This window comes from Helianthus annuus, chromosome 13 (assembly GCF_002127325.2).
Source record: "Helianthus annuus cultivar XRQ/B chromosome 13, HanXRQr2.0-SUNRISE, whole genome shotgun sequence".
Lineage (NCBI taxonomy): Eukaryota > Viridiplantae > Streptophyta > Magnoliopsida > Asterales > Asteraceae > Helianthus > Helianthus annuus.
Window position 1 is genome coordinate 143,923,114 of NC_035445.2, and position 21,593 is coordinate 143,944,706.

At 36.9% G+C, this 21,593-nt stretch overlaps 1 protein-coding gene across 18 annotated transcripts in view; it reads left to right on the top strand.

The window, feature by feature from the left end:
- Positions 1 to 14,160, top strand: part of LOC110899622 (MLO-like protein 14) — a 50,661-nt gene extending 36,501 nt beyond the window's left edge. Inside the window, exons 1-7 of one of the 18 annotated variants that reach the window (XR_004876247.1) lie at positions 10,945 to 11,280; positions 11,569 to 11,629; positions 11,708 to 11,851; positions 12,379 to 12,439; positions 13,454 to 13,516; positions 13,592 to 13,675; positions 13,787 to 14,085. Coding sequence is in view for 7 of the 18 variants with exons in the window: in XM_035981609.1 (XP_035837502.1) it covers positions 11,609 to 11,629; positions 11,708 to 11,851; positions 13,454 to 13,516; positions 13,592 to 13,675; positions 13,787 to 13,894 (420 nt within the window). In the remaining 11 variants the exon portion in view is untranslated. The other 17 variants (XR_002570384.2, XM_035981610.1, XM_035981612.1 and 14 more) reach the window with 17 other exon arrangements.
- The last annotated feature ends 7,433 nt before the right edge of the window (positions 14,161 to 21,593 follow it).

Genomic DNA, 21,593 nt, shown 5'->3' on the forward strand with positions numbered 1-21,593 from the left:
TTACGCGGTCATTCACTTTGGTATTGTTCGGACTTACCTAGGAAAGACATAACTCTATGAAGATAACATAGAATAAATTTCGAGGACGAAATTTCTGCAACAGGGGGAGAATGTGACAACCGGTAATTAACGGCTTCTAATTACGCGATTAACCAACATTTAAGGTGATGCGTGTCAGTGTGTATATGTTTTTAATATATAATTAAGCCCTTTTTACACTTTTAGCCAAGTTTTAAATTTATAAAACACGATATTCACTAACACTAAACACACATATGGGCAAGTGCACCCATCGTGGACGTAGTATAGTGTTGGTAAGATACCGAGGTCGTCCAAGGACACAAGAGCTTTTAATACCGGTTTATCCTCAACGTCTAACCAAATCAAAAAGTTAGAAAAATGTTTTAAACTAAGAAAAATAAAAACAAACTAAATGCTGAAAAATAAAATAAAATAAAAACAGATAGACAAGATGAATCACTTGGATCCGACATGTGTATTAGTATAACCTTTGATTATTTTCGCACTTTTGCACTTGTTTAAGAGATTATCTTAGTTATTGTAGTAGGCCCCTCTTTTGAAGGCGACGTTACCCTCAACCCAGTAGTTTGAGTCAGCAAGGATACAATCCTAAAGGGTCGGATTATTGAAAGATAATGAATTAAGTTATTAATGCAAATTATGGTAGGCCCCGCTTTTGGCGGTGACGTTACCCTCGGCTAAGTAGTCTGAGTCAGCAGGGATACAGTCCTAAATAGCCGGGTTATAGTATTAATAGTAGTTAACTTATGAGGGGGTCAAAGAGTTTGGATCCCCGCCATCCAATACCTATGGGCATTGAAGGAGATCCTACTAAATTTGACCCAGGTCCCAAGCAGGACCTCTAAACGCTGAACAAGGGCAAGACCCTTACCAAACCGTTCCCTTAACCCCCGACCAGGTAGCCAACATACCTCCATATAGACCGTGGAGATATGAATGGTGAAAATCTTTTATTTTATATAGACAGTAAAATAATGCCAAGACACCACGGACAAACGATAAGGAAAGATCACCTTCAACATAAGTAACTAGTTATTAAAGTCATTAATACAAAACCAAATAAAAAGTGCAAAAGATTAAAAATAAAAAGTATTATACTAAACTCTTGTCTTCACCAAGTGATGTAAGAGACTTAGGCAAACATGGCCTTGATTGTCAAGAACTCTTACGATCAATCTTGGATCCCGAGACGACTCACACACTCTACGATGGACAATGGATGATGGTGGTGGATGATGGTGTTATGGTGGTGGTGGGTGGTGGATGAGGTGTGAGAGAGGTGGTGTGCCAAGGGATGAGGGAGAATGAAACCAAGCTCCTCTATTTATAGGCTGGACAGAACGCTGGACACGGCCCCGTGTCCACTGGACACGGCCCCGTGCCCGTCTGACACTCTCTCTCTTCATTAATTGTAATTGCGAATTACAATTAATGCGCCTGCTGTACTTTCAACACGCCCCCGTGCCCGCTGGGCACGGCCCCGTGGTGAGCAATGGAAGCTTCTACTGGTTTGTCTTTTCTGCTGCTTCCTGGGCACGCCCCCGTGTTCGCTGGACACGGGGCGTGTTCAGACTCTGTTTTCTTCTCTTTGTTTTGGGAGGTGCCGTTGAGGGTCCGGGCAGTCCACTTTTGTTCCTTTTCTTGTATTTATGGTAGAATTAGTGGTCTTTTTGCTTCTTTTGTGATTTTGAGCTCATTTCATCCTGAAAATACAAAAGGAAGACAAAAACACTCTTTTTCCAACATTAGTACTTAAAAAGGGTTAGTTTTATGCCTTAATTGATGTGTTTTATATGTTGCATTTTACGCACATCAAATACCCCCACACTTGAACTTTTGCTTGTCCTCAAGCAAAACTCTTTTAATGTGGCTTACACTCCCAAATGGAATAGGTAGAAGAGAAGTTTTTTAGCTTGTCCTAGAGTGTCGGGAATCCAAGGTTTTTATAGGTTTTATTTTTATTTTATTTACAATCCTATTCGTCATGATTTATTTTGAACTTTTCCTAAGATAAATTACTTATTTTGGTATAACATGACTTATTAAAATTCCATTTATATACAAGTTCACATACCTCGCGGGAGATCACTCAACACTCGGCCGAAGGTGTATATTTAAGTGAATCGCTCGAGAGCGGCACGGACTTACGTTTTCCATAGGCTTGCCAAGCGATCAATCCTCCTCCTTTTTAACTTTTTACCTTTGTAAATATCAAGAGGACTTTTGGGGTGAAGGCTTGGGTTTAAAGGTGGGTGGTTGGTTAGTGGTTAGTAAAAAGGGCGAAAATCGTAACAAGTGTCGGTTTTCATACCTTATTTTTAGTGACATTTATTTTTGAAGTATTTCTCCAAACAAGCTTTTGTTTGTTTTTGACTTCATTATTCATAATTTTTTTTTTTTCGTCACGTAGAGGGTATGTTTATGAAAAACCGAGCTTGTTACTAAAATAAGGGTGAAAAAAAAAATAAATAAAAAAGGTTTTTGGTGGGTAAAAAAAAATTGTTTTGGGGGTAATGAAATGAAAGGTTTAGGCTCAAAGGGGTTTTTCTAGGGGGATTTTGGGTAGGTAAAAAAATGAAAAATAATGGTTTTGAAAGAAAAATAGTTAGTCCTAATGCCTCCATCATTTACTTACTTGGGTTTAAGTTGGTAAGGACCGGGAATGTATCGTCGTGGCAAGTTCTAGATTTGTAAAGACCGAGCGGCTATTCACACAAGAAACGAAAAATGAGCATTTAATCTAAATATGTATATTTTTATGCTCAATAAAGGCTCAAAACTCACTTTTGTGGGAATGGGTTTTTAATGTGACCAAGCATATATAATCGAATTTTAGCTAGACTTATTATACCGTTTCGTAATTTTCTTATGTTAGTTCTTTTTATCACGACGCTATCGGTTGTAAAATAAAAAAAATATATAACCTTTTTATAACTTGTTATTCCCAACTTAAACTAAGACAAGTAAATAAAAAAAGTTTTTTTGAAAAAATTTGGGGTGTTTAGCGGTTCCAATAGAGTTTTGTGTAAGGCTTGTTTTAGGATTTTGCAAAAAATCAAGGTTTTAGCACCCCCCCCACACTTAAATTACACATTGTCCTCAATGTGTCCAAAAATAAAGTTTTTGGTTGATTAGAATATGTAAAAGTGTGTTTTAAAAACAAAGATTTGTGTTACTGGCACTCTGGACACGGCCCCGTGTTGACCGGGCACGGCCCCGTGGTCAAGTGCCAGTAACAAAAATTATAGAAGTGAAACAGAAGCCTGGACACGGGGGCGTGTCCGCTGAACACGGCCCGTGTCCAGTTACCTGAACTGGGTGATTTCCTGCAGGGGGCTCAGCACGGGGCCGTGTTGGTTGGGCACGGCCCGTGTGGAGCCTTCTGTTATGGAGATTTTTGTCGGTTTGTTCTGTTCTTCTGCATGGTTCCATTTTTCTCGTTCCCTTTTTCATCCATTACCACCATGAGTCCATAAATCATAAAAACCATCATAACATTGCTAATCATAAAGACATTACATAAAGATAAAAATTACATAGATATTAAGCTTATGGAGTTCTAGCCCTATGTTTTATTTTAATTTAGCAAAATTTCCAAGAATCTACTGATCTTGGTTAGATAAGGCTTTGTAGAGCTCCACTTTTCGGGCGCGGTTCTCCTCACATGTCGGCAAGCCACTCCTCTACCTCCCTTGGAAGGAGGAAGGAGGGCTCGTTTGCATTTGTTTGAGGAGTTTCAACTTCCGCCGGAACTTCTTGTGGGTTTTCCATAGGAGGTTCCACGGGGATGTCTCCTCACCCGGTAGGGTTGTTAATACCGAGTGCCAGGTTCCAGTCTTGTTGTGGAAAAACTGGTTCCATAGGGGGTGCCACCAAAATGTTTAACCTTTGGTGCAAAAGGTTAATCTCTTGGAAGCTGCTTTCCAATCCCATTGTAAGATCGTTAATACGGTCAATGAGGACCTCCTCCACGGATGTCATTTCGTCGAGAGCTTCCCTTAGCGCTATCACGTAGTGCACAAGTGTAGCTTCAACGGAGGGCCTCCTTCCCCTTCGGCTGTTTGAGGAATGCACGGATGATGTTTCGCTGTTTTCACTCGCCATTCTACGAAAAATAAACCAGAAATAGTTTATAAGACGAAACAGCTTCTGGACACGGCCCCGTGCTCGCTGAGCACGGCCCCGTGTTCATCTTTCTGCAGAATTTTGGAGCAAGGAACCTTGGTTTTTCAAGTTATTTTCTGAGTTTATGCAAGCTTTTTGACAGTAAATAACTCTAAACAATGCTACATAATATGTTTTTACCAAGATTCCATGACCAAAACTCCTTGTTTCCTACCATAAAGATTGAAAATTCAAACTTTTCATGGTGGCTTTTGAAGAAAGATGAAGAAGAAGGAAATGTCTAGAAGAGGAAAGGACAAGATGGGTTGTTGGAAACTTCTTTTAGACTTACCTAGGATTGTTTGAGAGAAGATTCCTTCAAATCTCTGTCCCCAAGTTGGTCCAAATGTGCAGGAATTTTGGCTGCATTTATAGAAAATGACAGCCTGCTGCACACGGCCCCGTGTTCGCTGGACACGGCCCCGTGTGCAGATGAAATTCTGACACAGTTTGTCCGTATTCTGACGTTCTGATCAGATAGGAATCTTTTGGTGGACATGGGGGCGTGTTGGCCGAGCACGGCCCCGTGTCGGAAAGCTGGTTTTATGAAGTTTTGTCTTTATTAAGGAGCTAACTTTTATCGGGTGGCTCCTGACTTGTTGGAACAACCCCAAAGTGCCTAAGATACCTTAATTGTCCTATACTAAGGCGAGAACGCAAGAGGTTGTCGGTGAGGGTAATTCCTATTTTCATTCTAGGTGGACAAGTCCAACCCTTTCCCGGGCTCTCGTTAAAGAAGGTGTATGCCGAATCGCTCAGGTCTATGTATGCACCGAACGAGGTCGATGGGGAGTCCTTCACGGCACAATCGGCACAGGGACGACTATCGTCCACGTCTTGTTTAGGAAGAAAGGTATTTTCGGGAGCAACGAGGTTGTCAGAATGCGATTCCAACATTTCCTCATGGTCATCTTCTTGGGATGGATCTAAAAAATCCTTCCTAAGTTCTTTTGACCAATTTAGAAGTAGTTCTTCTAGTTGAAATAGCTCGTCAAGGAGCATTTCTCCTAGAATGTCTGGCTGGGCGCATTCAAGGGAGAAATAATGTTTATTTTTACTTTCGCCCCTCTTAAGGTTACAAGGAATTGGTGGGTCTATATAGTGTGGCCTATAAGTGAGGAAGAAACATTTTAATTCCTCGTGTTCGCCTCCACATATTCGACACCACAAACCATAAGAGTGCCGAAAGTAAAAAGAATCATTATTACTCATGTTTGTATCAGAAATTACCAACCGTCGGGATCAAACGGTTCTGTTTTCAGCAACTGAATCTTGGGCACGGGGGCGTGTTGAGTGGACACGGCCCCGTGTTCAGCCTACTGTCTGATATAAAACAGGATTGCCAGTTCCAATGATTGGGCACGGGGCGTGTTCAGCGGGCACGACCCCGTGCTGAGCTCTGCAGAAGCTGAAAAATCTAAAAAAAATCCTAAAAATTAAAGAAAAATAAAAAGATGATTAGGCCGTTGATTCCTAACTTTCTTAAAATCCTTGTGTCCCCGGCAACGGCGCCAAAAACTTGATGCGTGTCAGTGTGTATATGTTTTTAATATATAATTAAGCCCTTTTTACACTTTTAGCCAAGTTTTAAATTTATAAAACACGATATTCACTAACACTAAACACACATATGGGCAAGTGCACCCATCGTGGACGTAGTATAGTGTTGGTAAGATACCGAGGTCGTCCAAGGACACAAGAGCTTTTAATACCGGTTTATCCTCAACGTCTAACCAAATCAAAAAGTTAGAAAAATGTTTTAAACTAAGAAAAATAAAAACAAACTAAATGCTGAAAAATAAAATAAAATAAAAACAGATAGACAAGATGAATCACTTGGATCCGACATGTGTATTAGTATAACCTTTGATTATTTTCGCACTTTTGCACTTGTTTAAGAGATTATCTTAGTTATTGTAGTAGGCCCCTCTTTTGAAGGCGACGTTACCCTCAACCCAGTAGTTTGAGTCAGCAAGGATACAATCCTAAAGGGTCGGATTATTGAAAGATAATGAATTAAGTTATTAATGCAAATTATGGTAGGCCCCGCTTTTGGCGGTGACGTTACCCTCGGCTAAGTAGTCTGAGTCAGCAGGGATACAGTCCTAAATAGCCGGGTTATAGTATTAATAGTAGTTAACTTATGAGGGGGTCAAAGAGTTTGGATCCCCGCCATCCAATACCTATGGGCATTGAAGGAGATCCTACTAAATTTGACCCAGGTCCCAAGCAGGACCTCTAAACGCTGAACAAGGGCAAGACCCTTACCAAACCGTTCCCTTAACCCCCGACCAGGTAGCCAACATACCTCCATATAGACCGTGGAGATATGAATGGTGAAAATCTTTTATTTTATATAGACAGTAAAATAATGCCAAGACACCACGGACAAACGATAAGGAAAGATCACCTTCAACATAAGTAACTAGTTATTAAAGTCATTAATACAAAACCAAATAAAAAGTGCAAAAGATTAAAAATAAAAAGTATTATACTAAACTCTTGTCTTCACCAAGTGATGTAAGAGACTTAGGCAAACATGGCCTTGATTGTCAAGAACTCTTACGATCAATCTTGGATCCCGAGACGACTCACACACTCTACGATGGACAATGGATGATGGTGGTGGATGATGGTGTTATGGTGGTGGTGGGTGGTGGATGAGGTGTGAGAGAGGTGGTGTGCCAAGGGATGAGGGAGAATGAAACCAAGCTCCTCTATTTATAGGCTGGACAGAACGCTGGACACGGCCCCGTGTCCACTGGACACGGCCCCGTGCCCGTCTGACACTCTCTCTCTTCATTAATTGTAATTGCGAATTACAATTAATGCGCCTGCTGTACTTTCAACACGCCCCCGTGCCCGCTGGGCACGGCCCCGTGGTGAGCAATGGAAGCTTCTACTGGTTTGTCTTTTCTGCTGCTTCCTGGGCACGCCCCCGTGTTCGCTGGACACGGGGCGTGTTCAGACTCTGTTTTCTTCTCTTTGTTTTGGGAGGTGCCGTTGAGGGTCCGGGCAGTCCACTTTTGTTCCTTTTCTTGTATTTATGGTAGAATTAGTGGTCTTTTTGCTTCTTTTGTGATTTTGAGCTCATTTCATCCTGAAAATACAAAAGGAAGACAAAAACACTCTTTTTCCAACATTAGTACTTAAAAAGGGTTAGTTTTATGCCTTAATTGATGTGTTTTATATGTTGCATTTTACGCACATCATAAGGCGATAATAAATAATGTTTAAGACACGAATTAATTTAATTAGGATTTTGTAATGCCTAGGAGCGCCTACACGACTTTACTGTACACGAATGATAATCTGCAAAGAAACTGCGTAACGCTAAACGATAACGAACTGATGTCGTACAAAATACTGACCTCACCGACAAATACGAATTTTATACGTATATTTTATACCTATGAGTTTGGTTTTGCGAATTTATAGCGCTATCGAATGTCACAAAGCGAAAACATGAACGAAGATGCGGAAACAGTAACGCGCAGACAATCAACGATGAAACGGAAGCACCGGACAAGAATTTTTGTCGCGATAATAATATATTATGATATATTGAACGTCGTTTTCAAATTTTAATATCCGTAGTCGAAACCGGATTGAAAAACGGATTAAAGCGGCAACGACACAATTTTACGCGACTTTTAGCGTAAGCGACGAACGAGAGCGTCAAATGCCACAATCGACACTGTTTTGCTTCTTCTTATTTTAAAACAATAATTTACGACATTTTTACGACGTTCGGGTTTTGATAACGGGTCTCGTAGGAATTACGGGTCACTTAAAACACGCGATTGGGCTTGCGGGCCTTGGGCCCAAGCCCAAAGCCCACTAACTAACCCTAGTATATATTTGTAGTGATGAAGCTTATTGACAATTGAACCCTAAAAATCACACAAGCACACACATCTGCTTTTCCTTTTCCTTTTCCTTCTCAAACCCTCTCTTCCATAAGACCTCCCTTTCTTTCAAATATGTATACATAACAAAAGCCAAACACCCTCTCGTCTTCTACCAGCAACCTTTTATCCCCTTCCTTTGTTAATACTCATTCACCAAACAAACAAAACCCCTCATCTATCAAAGGAACAGGCCAACCACGACTGTGGAGGCAGTGTACGGCGGTGGTGGATCCCCACAAGCACGACATCAGCGGCAACCACCCCCCCCCGTTACAGAATCAACGGCCGGCCACCATCCTTGGGTGGTGGCGCATGGCGGCGGCGCGGCGACAAGGTCCGAGAGGCAGAGAGAGAAAGAACGAGAGGAGGGAGAGAACGAAGGGAGCCGACTGTTGACCTTTCCGTTGACCGGAATCGGGCGGCGACGAGCGACGAATTCCGGTTCCACGTGATAATTATTTAGATGGATACATTGTCACGTTCCAAAGCGTGTTCGGTCAGTTTTGGGTGATGACTTTGGCGGTGGTTGTAGTTCAAACGGGTCACGTGGGTGTGGGTTGGACGGATCCACGGTTACATGATAGATCTTAGTGGTTTTGATGCTTTCGGTTCCCGGTCAACTGAGTCAACGCAATGAGTTGACAGCTCAAACCTGGTCAACGCTAGTCAAACATGGTTTTGGGTCAGTTTCGCATTGCAAGAAAACCAAGTTGCTCGGATTTTATTTTGGTTCGGTTCGAGATCGGTTAAACGCGGTCAACTCAGACCCGGTAAAGTTTATTGGCGCAGATTTTTCGCCTTATCATTTAGATAGTTTATATCTCTACGCGAACCGAGCTCGAACCTTTAGCGATTACATAACGTTTATGCATTATTGATTCTTTAGAGTTTGATATATTTTGACTAAAACTATATATCGTTATTACATTGCGTTGAAATATTATTTGATTGTTGAGTTTTGACAAAATAACGACAACTTGTGTTGTCGGGGTTATTCCAAAAACAGAGGAAACTCTGTCCGATTTTTGTAAAATCCGTTATACGAAACAATTATAATTCCTAAATGACGTTCATCGGATGTCAAAAGTATATTTTTTTTTCAAAACAAATATAAAGTGTAATATATATTTTGACGACATATAGAACTCAAAAACTTTCATAAAATTTAACATAATGGTTTGTGTCGTTTCAGAAGTCAAGATTTTCGACTATTTTTACAATAATAAATATTAAGCTATATATTTACTTTCAAAACGCCGCTAAGCCCAAATTATCCCGAACTCTTTTATAAAACAAAAATAATGTCGGATGGCGATAATTTGGAAACTCTATTTTCAAATACCGTTGATTCGTATACATTTATAAAAAACATAAATGTAATAGTTTATATTTATTTCAAACTTATAAACGAAGTGTCGTAAGATTTTAAGAACGATATTACGCAAACTATGACATTATATTACCGCATCACATACGACATTCGAATATGTACCATTTCATCTACGCCCTTTTATTCGCGACGACTAACACGACTTCGTTAGTATATTTATATTTATATATATAAACACATATTTTGTAATACTCGAAAACTAAGTTGATTTCGCGACTTAGTTTTATCCCGATTATAAACGGGATCAAATAACCATAGATTGGTTATTCTAAATCAAAATACTAACACCTTCATAGAATCGTTTAGTTAACGATTCGGTAGAGCTCGGACACGTAGTTTAGTTACGTTAAATTAGAAACTGATAAGTTATTCCCTGTTAGGAATACTATAGATGCATGCTAGCTACTTCACATTCTTGGAATGACATCACGGAATCACGTTAAGCTAGCTTTGCACAGGAATGTCAAGGTGAGTTCATAACCCCCACTTTTTACTGTTTTACATTTTTATAAACGTTTTCGGGGGTGGAAAGACATGCAAGTTTTGCCAAAAATAAACAACTTTTCGTTGAACGAAAACTCATATTTCTAAACCGTGTTGCGAACGAATTTCAAGGAACTTAAATGGTTTACGAATGATTTCGATCAAACATACCGGTTTTACAAAACATGCGCCTATTTACGAAACGTGCATGATTTTCTAATGGGTACGGGCGACACAGTCGAGGTGATTCGACACAGTCGAGGGGATTCGACACAGTCGAGGTGATTCGACACAGTCGAGGTGATTCGACACAGTCGAGGGGATTCGACACAGTCGAGGGGATTCGACACAGTCGAGGTGATTCGACACAGTCGAGGGGATTCGACACAGTCGAGGGGATTCGACACAGTCGAGGGGATTCGACACAGTCGAGGTTATTCGACACAGTCGAGGTGATTCACACAGTCGAGGTGATTCGACACAGTCGAGGTGATTCGACACTAAAAACCGTCTACACAGGTTGAGTACTTCCTATGTCGCCGCATACGTTAATGTCCTCGCGAAACATTAACGATCAACCTGTTCATAGACACTTTACATACCCATTTACAACGCTAAAACTTTCATATATTCATAAGATTCATTTGATGGAAACTCTCAAATACATGAATTACAAACTTTGGTAACGTTTTTCAAGTTATACCTAAGTAAGAGGAAGCGCTGATCCTGCTTACAAAGGTTCGTTTGGGCTCGACCCATTCTCTCTCTCTTGCAATGCACAAAGACTCTTGTGGGCTAGACTCACAGCTTTTCTTATATCATGCCATGAAAATAATTTTACTATATTTTCTCAACAACTTTAAAACCGGTTATCAAAAAGATTTATTTTAAATCTTTTCAAAACAAACTATGAACTCGCTCAACTTTATGTTGACTTTTTCGCATGTTCTTTCTCAGGTTGCATTTTTAAAACAACGGAACGGTTGGAATAGGAGAACCCACGGGATTTCGAGTACTTAGCGGGCGTTTATTGTTTAGAAGTCTTAGCCTTTTGCTTCCGCTGTGCAATGAAGATACCGGTCCAGTCACGCCAGCTCTGATAATTTCGGGGTGTGACAAGTTTCTTTTCTTAAATGGCTAATATTGGATTTTGTTGTATTTCCAGTTAACTAGAGAGACAAAGATGGGGCCAATGCTACAAATGCCACTTTCTATTAGATAGAACGACATTTGGCATCTGGGTCGGATCGAAATCTCTTGCAGGGTCTTCTTCGTAAGCGATCTGAAACGGTATTCCATTGTTTCTTTCTAATTTGGATTTGAGTTAATTTAATTTTGGTTACAGAGTCTGTTTGATTTGTTTATTGGGTATTATCGATTTACGATTATAACTTTATATTAACGGAACACTTTCTTCGCTCCAATGCAAGGGAAATGATGCACTTTCATATTAATCTCTTTTATTTTGTGAGTTGTGTTTTTTTGTTTTGTTCCAGAGCGGCTGCAAAACTTAGCGATAAATACCCTAATAGGGATTAATCTCATTCAGTGTTGTTATGCCTGATTTCCATCATATAGGTTTGTGGTACAGTTCTTATGCAGTTATAGCACCCTACCAATGTATGCACTCGATACGCAGGTATAATTTTCAAACTAAAAGACTGCAAAATCAAATATTTATATATTTGCATTCATCGGAACTTTATAATACATGCAGATGGGTACAAATTACAAGGCTGAATTAATTCCCCAAAGAACTAGAGATGCAATCCATGGTTGGGGAAAAGAAGCCAGAAGGAGGAGAAAGCGGTTAGTAATATATGGCGATGATTCAACGTTTCACACAGACACAAGCACCATGGTATCTGCTGTATTTATTAAAATTTCATTGCTATTATTTGAAAATGGTTAGACCCTTATCAATGTAGGGAAGTGATGTAATGTGCCTTAAACCAATTTATACAATGCATAATTACAGTGCGTGTGTTTTAGTTAATCTTCCATCAGTTAAATGTTAAAACTTATCTTATTTTTGTCTCCACCATATTTAGTAATTTATGTCTCTTAACAGTAACCGCTAAAAAGCAAATACCTTGTCTTTCAAATCTTAAATATGTTGATTTGGTGTGTTTGAGTTGCTAGGGATGAGCGTGGTTCCCGTTGGGTACCGAACCGGTACCAGTACGGAAAGTACCGGTACCGAAAATCTCCAAAAGTGGGTACCGTTACCAGTACCGAATATACCCGGTACCGGTTTGTACCATTTGCTCATCCCAACCTTACACGTATATTAGATAAAGTTTTAAATAAGTAAAACAAATTACATGAACAACAGTTGATAGTATAACATTTTAACACATATATATATATAGTTGTTCTGTTTTTCAGGTTCACCTTCTCTGTAAATGGGTCATAACAAAAGGGCTAGGCTTTTTAACATCATCATCAGGTTAATTTAAGGCAAGATCCTCTGCAGATGTTACAATTATTAAGCTATAACGGGTCAAAAGACAAATCTAATATGGGATTTTTTCCCTGCTTTTTACCACTTTGTAAACCGATCTTTAATTATAAGCTTTGTACTATTATACATAATCTTAAAGTACAAAGTCGGTGGGTTTCCGCTTTCCGCAAAACCCCCTCAACTTTTGCATATGACAATCCTAACCCCTTATCATCTTCTCTTGGCATACGAACCCTCCAATATTTAACTAATTTAATTTTTCTTTCCATAGCACTCGATCGTTAATTTCTGTCTTAATAAACTATTTTTTTTTGTTGTTTTTAAAATCTTTATAATATACCATTTTGTTGTTTCATTTGGTTTGAGCCTGCAGAACAACCCGTGTGATCCATGTTTAATGCACTGCTTATACCATTCAATATAATGTTTTTTTTTCAAACCATTCACTATAATGTTTTTAAAACATTTATGACCTCGTGGAAGGTCAGAGTTGAAAGTTTCGAACAGATATCATGTTCTTATGATAAGAAAATAGCTCCACTAAATGGATAATTTTTTTTGAATTAAACTAATTAATATATATAATCATATTTCTTTTGTTAATGAAACCAACTTGGCAAATGCATATTATTCGAATTCTTATCAGCTAAACGTTTCGCTAAAAGATCGCACTGAGCGAGGTAGGTTTGGCTTTTTTATTACTCCCGTTAACCAGTTTGATACCGGTTGTATACAATAGAACTAGAGGTGGTAAAGTTATCAGCGGTTGAAACGGGCTTGGTTTTTCTGATGTAGTCAATGCTTTAATATGATTACAAAAACTTGTTATTCTGTTGTAATCTAATTTTTGAAATGAAATGATTTAGGAGAACCTGGTTGACTCATTCAACTTGACCCATATCTCCTTAAATTGTTTTAGTTTGACCCGTTTGATTGTTGGAGATAAGCGATAACCCAAATCGACCTGTATTGTTCATTACTACATTTGTCTGGTTTCAGTTAACTTTGGAAAAGGAAGAGTTGATACAGGGCGTTGTCAACCGAATCATCACTAAGTTCCAAGTCATGATATCATCATATTCAGATCATATTGTCATCCATAAAATATTTGTTGAAATATTTTTTTTCATGATGTAGGATTTGAACAAGGAACTAACCCATAAACTCGAAGTTCAAACGCAAAGATTAGAGCTGTTGATAATACTCCTTACGCCGATGAAGGTGACGACGTACAAATACATTGCTTTCCGTAATAAATATCATCACATTAGACCACTTTAGTTTTCTTTTTTTATTTATATATTTTGTTTTAATATCTTTTCTTGTGGGTAGGTTGCGGAAAGAGTTCTAGGATGGATAATGAAGGACCATCAAAGCGGCAAACTAACCATCTATGAGTCTAAACGAAATGAGAATCTTTTACTAAAAGTTCACATGTAGTCCAGATCTCTTTTCACTACCATTAGAGGTGCAATTTCATCTCATTGGGAATTTTTGTGCAAAGACAGTGTTTCCATGTTTAGTTATGGATGTGGGAATGCAAATAGAATATATTGAGTTGAAGAGGACATTGTAAAATCAATGTTTTTATGGTTTTTCTTTCTTCAGTTAGAGGAAAATGTTTTTATGTGTCTAAAAGATCAAACCGAGTTCGAGCATAAATCAAGAAATTCCAGTGAACCATTAGACTGGCACTGTTTTTGATAGAGATGCATGTGTTAATTATTTGGCGAGCTTGAGTCGATATTGGTTATAGGTGAAAGCCGAACTATAATTTGTGTTTCGGTTTAGGTTTTCACAACCAACTGGTTAACAAAATCACGTACTAGCAAATAGTCAAGTAATAAAAGATAATACGGTAAAAGGTTAAAATTCATATCAATAATATTAGATGTAAAACGTATATTCTAATAACAATCTCAATGAATAAGTATATGTTAAAGTATAGATGGTGTTTATTGAGGAGATGCGAGATGGGATCGGTAGTATATCGAGGAGAGTTGAGGTGGAAATTTCATTACTACCAATAACAAGTTAAGGTGGAAATTTCAACCTATTTACCAAAAAGGGGTCCATTCAATATACATTTTTCAAACTTTGCTCCATATTAACTTGTACATCATAAGTGGTGTATTTGTTTAATTGACAAATCTATTGTTTTTTTTTTAACTTTTATTTTCTTAAAATAGGGTATTGTAGATGGTAAGTGCTGGTGGTAAATTGGTGATTTGTTCATGCCTCGCGTTATCGACTCCGCCGCAACGCGCGGGTCTCCCACTAGTTTATATATATACTATAGCATAAGTGTAAAAATACAGATATGGGTAACACGTATTGCGATTTAAGACTCGTTAAATGGCATAAAAATCATAATAAACACATTAAGATTTTAGGTTCACAGGGTGTCACATAAGATATTAATTTCCTAACACAATTGGTTAAGGGTTTAGGTATTGGAAGAACACCTAAAGGGCTTAAACCAGTGGCATAGCTCTGATACCACCTTCTGTCACAACCCCCGACCCCTATCCCAGGGAGCGGGCGCGTGAGCCAGTTTCAGTGCTATCGGTATTTATCAATTTGGCAGCGGAAATTTCATCAAGACCGTAGTTAAGAAATATTTTTATCAGAGTTAAACACCAAAAATATTTAAATTAAAGAAATGGGATAAAACCCAAGTTTTTCTGATAATACATTTATAAGTGGGACAAAACCCGATTTTCATTTTGATACATCTATAGGGAATGGCCCCAATTATTGAAAACAATTCTCATTTTAATTAGGTAACTTTTATTGCCACTTTTCTAAGCCTTCAGTGCTCTCCAGGTGGCTTTTATTGGCTTCACACTAAGTTACCTAAAACACGTGTTTAAAACATTTTATCAGCAGGAAATACTGGTGAGTGAATCCCAGTTTAATCAAGTTTAAATAAAAAGTCGCATTGAACGGTATTGAGGGCGCATCCGCAATTACATTTGTTTCCATGTTATATCAATTACCACCACATGGTACTGTCGTTCCGAATTATGGTCATGTTACTCCTTTACCAGGTGGTAACAAATTTTGTATACAAAACCCCAAATTTACCATCTGTAATTGTATTCTTACAAATACTCAATAACTGCTATTCGCATGGAAAAGTATTTAAGGTTTTGTAAAACAGTTCACAAAATAGGTTTACAAAAAGAGGATTACTCACATTGCTATTATAGGGCTTTCCTTTGTGACTTCCTGGTTATAATCTAATTAAATAAACAATGCACACGTGTTAGTATAATAACCCATTTTAACATTAGTAATACCCTCCCCGAGACGGCATTCCAACGACTACGTCGGGCAGAGCCACGACAGCCGTTACGGAACCCTAGATCAATCGGGCAGAGTATCTAATACGTATCCAGGGGTTATGATACTTACAACAAGGCAGAGCTTCGCTAATTAGGGGGGTATAATGCCCGGGTATAGGGTCTACACTACAGAAATTGAGAGAGAATCACGAATTTTGAGCGAAGAAAATGAAATGCCAATCGTTCTAATTTATAGGGCCTGATTTCCAGTTTTACGCGGCCCGCGTAAGACGTAGCTAAGGGCTACGCGGCCCGCGAGGTCCAGAAAAGGCGGCTAGGTTTGCTGAGTCATCGACACGTGGCGGCACCAAGTTTTCGTTTATCGTTGAGCTGTCGCGGCCCGCATAAGTCAAAGGCTATGCCTTCGCGGCCCGCAAGCGACCCCTGGAATTTGTTTTATTTGTTTTTTTAATGAAATAAAGGTTATTCGGGGCCGGTTTTCATATACGGGGTGTATTTTAGGACATATAGGGGTATTTTAAGTATATTAGGAGTGTCAGAAATATTTTAGAAGGGTTGATATATTTTAGTATAACTCCTGGATTATTTAATAATATATATAGTGCACCCACATTAAGTATAATAACCCAATTCCACTTTATCCCTACGTCACGAGACAGAACCCCAACGAATTTAGGCAGAGCCTTAACATACGTTACGGGGCCCTACGTCAGTCGGACAGGGTATCAGTGATTAGGGGTTACCATACCTAAAACGAGGCAGGGTTTTATTATTATTATTATTATTATTATTATTATTATTATAGGTGAAATAATAATAATAATAATAATAATAATAATAATAATAATAATAATAATAATAATAATAATAATAATAATAATAATAATAATAATAATAATAATAATAATAATAATAAGATAGAACTTTAGAGAGAGAGGGGGTGAGTGTGCGATAGATGGTAGATGTGTGCCAAAGAAATGAAACTGAGCTCTCTATTTATACACACTTTTTGGCTTGGTGTTCACGCCAAGCTTACTCCGGTACATGTACACAATTTTCATAATTCATATGTTCAAACACGTAGACGTGTATTAAAATTCAAAATTTCTTTTATCATTTTATTTAATATATATATAGTTGCTTCACTTTAATTGGCGCGTATAACTTTTAAAATATGACGTTTTATAAAACAATGAATATGTTATTAGAATGAGAGTAATCTTATCTACATTTTGAACCAAGTTTCATTAAAAATGGAATAGGTTCAAATATAATGTATTTTTATTAAACAGTTCTTACGTTTGTCAAAATACTTTATATTTCTATTGGTCAACTTACCCATGACCTATTCGTATAGTAACTTTATTTTAAATTTAAAAATTTTGGGAATGTTACAGATGCATTCGGGAAAAGCAAGAGAGAATACGTCAATGATTAATCCAAAATTGCACTTGAAACCAAGTACTACAAGCAAGAGATAATGGATGTCCATTATCTCAACGCTTCTCCTTAAATTACTGATCTGGAATCTAGAATTGGAGAACCGTTGTGTATTTGCTTACTGATGTTTTGTTGAAATAGAAGAAAAGAGTAAAAAAGTTTGTAAGATTTGTTGGATGGCTAAGGTGAGTTGTATGAAGATGTGTATATGTCTTTGTCAAAAGGGGTTTATTTAGAAATGAATCAAAAGTTTGTAAGTTAAAATAAAATCACTATATAGGCTTAAACAAGCTGCTAGAATATGAAATGAGAAACTTGTGTTTGTGTTAAACAAGCTCCCCCATCCTTATTATTCTTTTTTTTTGTTAAGACACAAGGTGTTAATTTTGTGGTGCTAGTTGTGTATGTTGATGACATTGTTGCAACTACAAACAATGTTAATGAAATTAAGTCTGTTAAGAAATCATTAAAAACAAAGTTTTTAATTAAAGATTTAGGCTCTTTAAAATATTTTCTAGGTATTGAAGTTGTTAAGTGTAATGAAGGTGTGTGTTTATCTCAAAGAAAATATTGTTTCGAGCTATTAGAAGAGTATGACATGTCTGCATGCAAAGTTAGTAGTAATTCTATAGAACAAAATCATGTGATGCAGTCAAAATAATGGTAGCTTGACCAATATCACTAGATATCTAAAGTTGTTAGGCAAATTGATTTACTTAACTCACACAAGGCCTAATATTGCTTATGTTGTCCATTATTTGAGCTAATACATGCTTTAGCCTTCTACTAGTGATTTAAAAATTGCTTTATTATTAAGTTACTTAAAACAAGCGAGTGGTAAAGGAATGTTAATCAGTAAACGAGAGACTTTTGAGTTAAAGGATTTTCCTGGTTAACATTGGGGTAAGTGTCTTGATACCACAAAGTCTGTTACTTGGTTTTGTTACTTGGTTTTGTATATTCCTGGGGAATTCTATGGTATCATGGAAAAGCAAGAAACATAGCAAAATTCTCGATCATCAACTAAAGCTGAGTATAAAGCAATGTATGCTGCAACTTGTGAAGTAATATGGCTTTTAAATGTATTGAAAGAATTACTAGTTGAGGTTAAGTTGTATGTGCCTTTATGTCGTCATATTGTTATAGTAGCAAATCCAGTATTTCAGTATTTCACGAGAGAACTAAGCATTGTGAATTGGACTTATTTTTTCTAAATAAAAAAACTATGAATGGTGTCATACAAACATCAGTGTAGACTCTAAAGTTAGCTTGCTGGCATTTTTACAAAAGGGCTTTTAATAACACAACATGTTAAGTTGTGTGAGATGCTTAATATGTATGGTGTGTTTAGATATTGAATTGTGGTTGGGGAGGGGGTTTGAAATAACATGATAATAATCAATTCAACAGTAAAACATATATTTCTTTAGTTTGTTAGCTAACTTTTTATTTTTTTTTTCAATAGTAAAGCATATATTTGTTTAGTTTGTTAACTAACTTGTTATATATATTTTTTTTTGTGATTGTTAAATGTTTTAGGGTATTGGGCCTAGAGCTGCTGAGCCAGCCCGACACATCGATTTCTGGGTTCACGTGGGTGGTAGGCTCGCCTCTAAGTAAGAAGCTAATGGGCGTAAGTTTGTTGTTAGTATTATAACATATGGCATGGGATGAGAAGCAAAGGCTCATCAAGGGCCCAGGATGTGTTTATCCTGGTTGTTGCGGGTCAAAGCAACTGGGTCATGGAGCTGTATATATTAGATATGTGGAGGGTTCAAATGAGAAGAAATTCTTTGTAAGAAGAAAAAAGAAGAAATTTCAACCAATGGAAATGCTTCATTAGACTTCATTTAATATTTGTACTTAATGTAACTATAAGTGTATATTAGTAAACTTACATACATCATTAATTGGTAGTTTCATCTTTAATAACTAACTATATTAAATTTGTAACTTATTTTTAAGATATATATTTTTCACAAAAAATAAAAATAAAATTTCATTTATAGTGTAGGATAAATACGAGGCGTGTAGGATAAATTACGAGTTGTGTAGTATAAATTTCAATATGTGTAGGATAAATTTCGAAGTGTGTAGGATAACTTTTGATGTGTGTAGGCAAAAATATTTAGCGTGGAGGATTATAGTCTTAATGACTAATTAATTAGTCAAACATAATAATAAATGAGATGATAAAAAAACTATTTAATGTTTTATAATTATACCCTTTTATTCTTTTTCTTCTCAATAAAATTTTCTTCTCAAATGAACCTTCCCCTATTAGATATTTTGTCATTAAGTGTTCATTTGTTACAATTTGTGTATAGATTTCTAGGGTTTTGAGAGGTTATTTGATTTGTGAAGTGTATTCTGGTTGTTGTTCAGATCTTGTAGATATGAATATTAGATTACCATATTTTGACAAAAAAGTATTTACTTGTTTTTTGTACATAAATCTTTTCTTTCCGGCTCGATTAAGTCACTTAAAAAATATTTTTTTTTGAAATATATAGATGCTTTGATTAAAAATAAGGTTAAAAGAGTTTTGCGTTTATCTATATATATATTTACAAAGTATTTTGCTGAAGTTGTTGTTATGGATACTTTTTTTTTTATCAATGTAACATCCTAGTTTTCATATATAATGACCAAGGACAAACATTCTCAGTGGAATACACTAGTTTTTAAATCATTTATTATAGTTTATTTTATTAATAATTTCTCACATAAACTAAAATAGTTTACGTACTAGCCAGTCACTTTGATCACTACTTCGAAAAAGAGGTAAAGCTAAATCTCATAATCATTTGTCCCTCGATCAGTGCTCCAGAAACGGGGATAAACTCGACCCAATCGCCAGGTTTTAATCTGTATTTTGTGATAACTTGATAGAAATTACTTAAAGCATATCTCTCGCCTTGGAGTTTTAACTGCACTTTGTAGATACTTCCATCTTCGGCACTGTGCAAATCAATGTTAAGAACATGCCCATTAGAGACTCTTGATTGCAACTCCGAGTCCATGTATTTTATTAAATGCGTCTCAGTTGTAACCTTTGGCATATAAAATGTTGTTTTGTTCTTGAAGTCATCATCGTCGAGTATATTGCATATCTTCCTCTTTGGATCAAATGTCATGCCCATTATATCTTACGTTTATGTGAGAACTAAATGAATATACCAAACAAACATAAGATAGTAATTTATATAGTAGATTGGTAGACTTCTGTATGTGAGAACTAAATGTTACCAATTTTGCAATGAAATTTATAAGTTTTTTTTTGTTATCGGTTTTATGACACCAATTTATTGTCGAGCATGCAGAATATATCAATTCATTAAAATGTTATAAAAGTTTATTGGATTTTAGTTTTAATGCCAAAATCAAAATGTTATAAACTTATTGTGTTGTGCATTTATTAAGGGTGTTTGTTTGCATTTTATAGATGAAAAATTGTTCTAACATTTCATTAACTAAAATAATATAACATCAAGAAATGGAATAATCGAGAATCCCAAGTAATAGGTCAGGCCGTCAAAATAGTGATAAAGCTTGTTAACAAAATGAGTCCTATAGTTAGTCCATCTATTCCTAATTTCCAACGGAAATAAAAAAAGTTGATCCATTATAGTCCTCTACTAATTGGATTAATGGATCGTCCAATTGAAGATGATAACAGAATGCATAGGCTAATGTATCAATAAAAAGATTAAGCTATTATCGTAACATATCATTGATCGGATTTATAATTATATGAGTTAGCGGTAGCCATAGCCATAGCCGTAGCGGTAGTCGGAGTCGTAGTGGTACTGGTAGTGGTAGTGGTAGTCGTAGTCGTAGTGGCAGTGGTATTCACCGCGACAGCAGTTGTAGTTGTAGTTGTAGTAGTAACGATTATGTTGTAACATAGTCACATGAACATCATATGTTACATTTAACATAACGGTCATTGCTAATTCGGTCAAGGAAAATGATCATATTATTAATTTGGTTGAGGCGCATGGTTGTATGAAGAGGACTTGGGGGCGGAAGTTTATTGTTGGCAGCGGAAGTTTAAAATGATCATGAACATCATTTGCAGAACTTGATTCACCACATCACATGATGAATTCATGATGAACAAACGTATAAACAACAAACACACACACGAATAGAATAAGATGATTGTGAGTGAAGGATATTGTATCGAAAATATCTTGGTACCGGTTATTGATCCCGGTGAATTGTATATATACATTTTGTGAGGGACAGTTATTTCCGACGGTTACTTTTGGTAGGATTAACCATCATTTGAACCGGTATGTCTTAACCGACGTGTCCCCATACATAATCGATACACACACATATACATAGGTCATAGGTATAATAGAGTTATGTTTACATAATATACA